At 44.0% G+C, this 4,109-nt stretch overlaps 1 protein-coding gene across 1 annotated transcript; it reads right to left on the bottom strand.

The window, feature by feature from the left end:
• Window positions 1-2,331: 2,331 nt before the first annotated feature.
• On the bottom strand, window positions 2,332-2,946 carry LOC143636283 (uncharacterized). The gene has a single exon (XM_077103921.1). The coding sequence runs from the start codon at window positions 2,944-2,946 to the stop codon at window positions 2,332-2,334; it is 615 nt and encodes a 204-aa protein (XP_076960036.1).
• Between the last annotated feature and the right edge of the window lie 1,163 nt (window positions 2,947-4,109).

Genomic DNA, 4,109 nt, shown 5'->3' with positions numbered 1-4,109 from the left:
GAACAATATTGACCGATAACAATATTGACCGAGAACAATATTGATCGAGAACTACTTGCAGCCAAGAGAACAATATTGACTGAAAACCCAAAGTCAACCGAGAACAACCTGTGGCCGAGAACAAGTTTTCTTGAACTGATTGTGGCCGAGAACAATATTTCTCACTAAAGGTAAATCTGTAGCGTAACAAACTTCCGAGAAAGTTGGGATTTTGAGTTGTTTCCAAACTAAAACCAATCTTTTCCCAAAATTGAATCTACTTATTCTCCAATCACCTGTTCACCGAAAATACAAGCAAACCACCAATAAATCAAGATCTTGAATCCTTGATATCACAATAACGAGCCTGAATAGGTCTAAGGCTCTGATACCAATTGTAAGTCCCGAATCTGGATCACTACAATTATAATATCAACAATCTAGGTGTTGGTGCGGAATTCCAACACTAGATGATTCAAGAACACAAGTAAACTCAAACACGTAGGACACACGAATGGCTTCAAAACACACGTATTATTATACGTCGGGTTCTTAAGCACTATCAATACAAAACTCGTCTAGAACAACCCCTAGACGGCCAAGACACCAGTGAAATGAACAACCCTTAACCCTATACAATGCATTCTATATATATTGGGAACTAACCACTCAAGCCCAATACTAACCAAAAGCCCACCGAGATCCAAATGGATCTCGGTTTACATAAACAACCCAAGTTAAACTAACAGACTAAGTACAAACCACATAAATGGGCCCAACAAAAGTCTTTGATAAATCGCCGATAAAACCCCACATGGCCCAAGAAACTCCTAATCGCTTTCACATTCGTTGGTGGAGGAAGTCTACTTATAGTATCAATCTTCGCACGATCCACCTCAATACCATATCTCGAGATCTTATGACCCAACACGATTCCTTCTGTCACCATAAAATGACACTTCTCCCAATTTAACATTAACTTCGTTTCGATACACCTCTTCAACATCTTCTCAAGATTAGCCAAACACTGATCGAAAGAATTACCGTAAACCGAAAAATCGTCCATGGACACTTCCATGGACGTCTCTATCATATCTTGAAATATGGCCACCATACAACGTTGAAATGTAGCCGGAGCGTTACACAGTCCAAACAGCATGCGACGGTATGCAAACGTGCCATAGGGACATGTAAAAGTCGTCTTCTCTTGGTCTTCCGATGAAATGGGGATTTGAAAATAACCTGAAAAACCGTCAAGAAAACAATAAAATTGCTGAACTGCCGAACGCTCCAACATCTGATCAATAAACGACAACGGGAAGTGGTCCTTCCGAGTGGCATCATTCAACCGCCGGTAGCCAATACACACTCGCCAACCGGCAATCGTACGCGAAGGGATAAGCTCATTCTTCTCGTTCATCACAACGGTCATGCCTCCCTACTTTGGAACAACTTGAGTTAGGCTCACCCATGGAGAATCGGAAATCGGGTAGATCATCCCGGCATCCATCAACTTCAATACCTCCTTCTTCACCACCTTTTTCATATTCGGATTAAGACGCCTTTGTGGTTGCACCACCGGTTTGTACTCATGCTCCATTAGAATCCGGTGCGTGCAATAAGCGGGGCTAATACCTTAAATATCGGTAAGTCTTCATGCAATCGCCCCCATATGCAACTTCAATACGTCTATCAACTTCGACTTTTCTTCTTCCGTCAACTTGGAAGACACAATAACGGGTAAGTTCGAGCCCTCATCGAGAGGCGCATACTCCAAGTATGATGGGAGTGCTTTCAATTCCAACGGAGCGGGTTTCTCTACCAAATCCGCCTCACTCTCACTACTAATCTCAATCACCTCTATCATCTCGGGTAAGCCCGAAATCTCAGCCAACTCATCACAAACCGAATCGTTCTCACACAACTCATCCTCAACCAAATCATCACAATTGACTAAACCATTACTTCCCACGAGATCCGTACCACAAATATAATCGAAACAACTATCGATACCTGCAATAAACGAGTTAATAAAATAAACCGAGTGGCATGGACCACTGAAATCATCTTGATTACTCGGATTCTTCATCGACCTCACGACATCATAAGTAACATTCTCAACACCAACCTGAAGCGTGATCTTCCCATCATACACATCGATAAGCGCCTTCGCGGTTCGTAAGAATGGACGACCAAGAATAATGGGAACCTTCTCGTCGGCATCCATGTCAAGCCCCACAAATCAACCGGGAACACAAACTTATCTACTTTTACTAGCAAATTTTCAATAATACCCCGTGGGTACTTCACAGAACGATCGGCCAATGATAACGACATGCAAGTTGGTGTACGCTAGCCTAACTCCAACTTCTCATACAAAGAATACGGCATCAAATTAATACTCTCACCTAAATCCGCCAATGCATGGCTCATCGCATCATTACCAAACAAAACTGGAATCGTAAACACACCCGGATCCGACAACTTCTCGGGTACGCGGTTCAACACTACCGCCGAACAATCTCCCATGAGGGGAATCGATGACACCTCCCCCAACCTATCTTTCCTCTTCAACAGGTCCTTTAGAAACTTCGCGTACTTAGGCATGTGTTGGAGGGCTTCAATGAACGAGAGATTAATCTTTAACTGCAGGAACATATCAAGAAAGTACCCATAATCTCGCGTATATTTCTGGTGTTTTGCGCGAGTGGGATACGAGATACGAGAGTGGTCAACCAAAGGTGATGGCCGGACTTCAACCAGCTTCTTCTCTACTGGCGGTGCAACTGGTGTGGTGTTCTGCACTTTACCTGGTACTTCCATCTCGATCTCTTCATCCATCACTTCCTCATCTTCCATTTCAACTTCATTCCTTCGCACCTTGGGACCCAAAACCCTACCGCTACGAGTAGTAATCGCCTTTATTTGAGCGGCCGGAACCTGAAAACTGTCCCGGGGGTCTCTCATTTAATTGTTAAGCAATATCACCAATGGTTCGCTGCATGTCGATTGTCGAGCATAGCTGATTGTTGATTCTTGAAAAGCATATCATGCTCGGCAAGGGTCTTTTGAGTGGCTTGATCTCTAGTAACCATATGCTGCATTATCTCGTCCAACTTCTTACTCAGATCTGGCACATTATTCAAAATTTGACCATTGGAACCTTCATTGTTGTACTGTCCCTGATTTCGGTTATAGGAAGCTTGGAAACCAGGTGGCCGACCAGCCGAACGCCAATTCGAGTTACCCTGAACTTGATTCTGATTCTTGTAGTTGTTCCAGTTCTGATTGTTGTTGTTGTAAGCATTAAGGAATCTGTTCTGACCAGCCACAAAATCAACATCTTGATTGTTCATCAACGGAAAATCCAGCGTACCATGATCACCTCTACACATCTCACACTTATCCACCTTAGTCTTTAAGTCTTTTATCTCTCGGGTGAGATTCTCCAAAGCAGCAGCCATACCAGTATCCAGATTAACCTGGTTCACACCTCGAGCAAATGAGGATGTACTAGTGACGGGATTGGAATTCTCGCCTCGTGGCATCTTCGCGTACTCAGACTGCACTAAACTTTCAAACAGCTCGTTACACTCGGTCACGTTCTTCTTGTCCATCAAATTACCCCCAACAGCTGTGTCAAACCTCGCTTGAGCTTCATAAGTAAGCCCATTGTAAAACTTCACAACAATGGCCCAAGATGTGAGCCCATGTTGTGAACAACGGGAAAGCAGATTCTGAAAACGCTCCCAAGCTTGGTAATATGCCTCATCCGGCTCCATGTGAAAGGAGTGGAGCTGATCACGGAGGCGAGAAGCCTTAGCAGGTGGAAAGTACTTCTTGATGAATGCATTGCGAAGCGCCTCCTAAGTAGTGAATGCTCCAGCAGGTTGCGAATCGAGCCAAGTGGCGGCACGACCTGAAAGTGTAAATGGGAAAAAGTGAAGGAAGATCGCATCCTGGTTAGCACCTTGCAAATTGAACATTTTGAACACACGGGTCAGACGGTTGATGTGTGCTGGTGCATCTTCATCTTCACGGCCATGGAACTGGTGGTGATTGGTGATGTTGTTCATGACATAGGATGGGATCTGCCACGAGTTAGGGTTATTAATATCGGGAGCGACAAT

This window comes from Bidens hawaiensis, unplaced genomic scaffold, assembly GCF_021521415.1.
Source record: "Bidens hawaiensis isolate Kalapana, Puna unplaced genomic scaffold, B.hawaiensis_p1.1 tig00007857_1, whole genome shotgun sequence".
NCBI lineage: Eukaryota > Viridiplantae > Streptophyta > Magnoliopsida > Asterales > Asteraceae > Bidens > Bidens hawaiensis.
Note: the sequence above shows the minus strand (reverse complement) of the source record. Positions and strands in the feature narration are given on the sequence as shown.

Coding starts and splice junctions, on each gene's coding strand:
- LOC143636283 (XM_077103921.1), bottom strand. CDS start 2,946: ATGAGAGACCCCCGGGACAGTTTTCAGGTTCCGGCCGCTCAAATAAAG.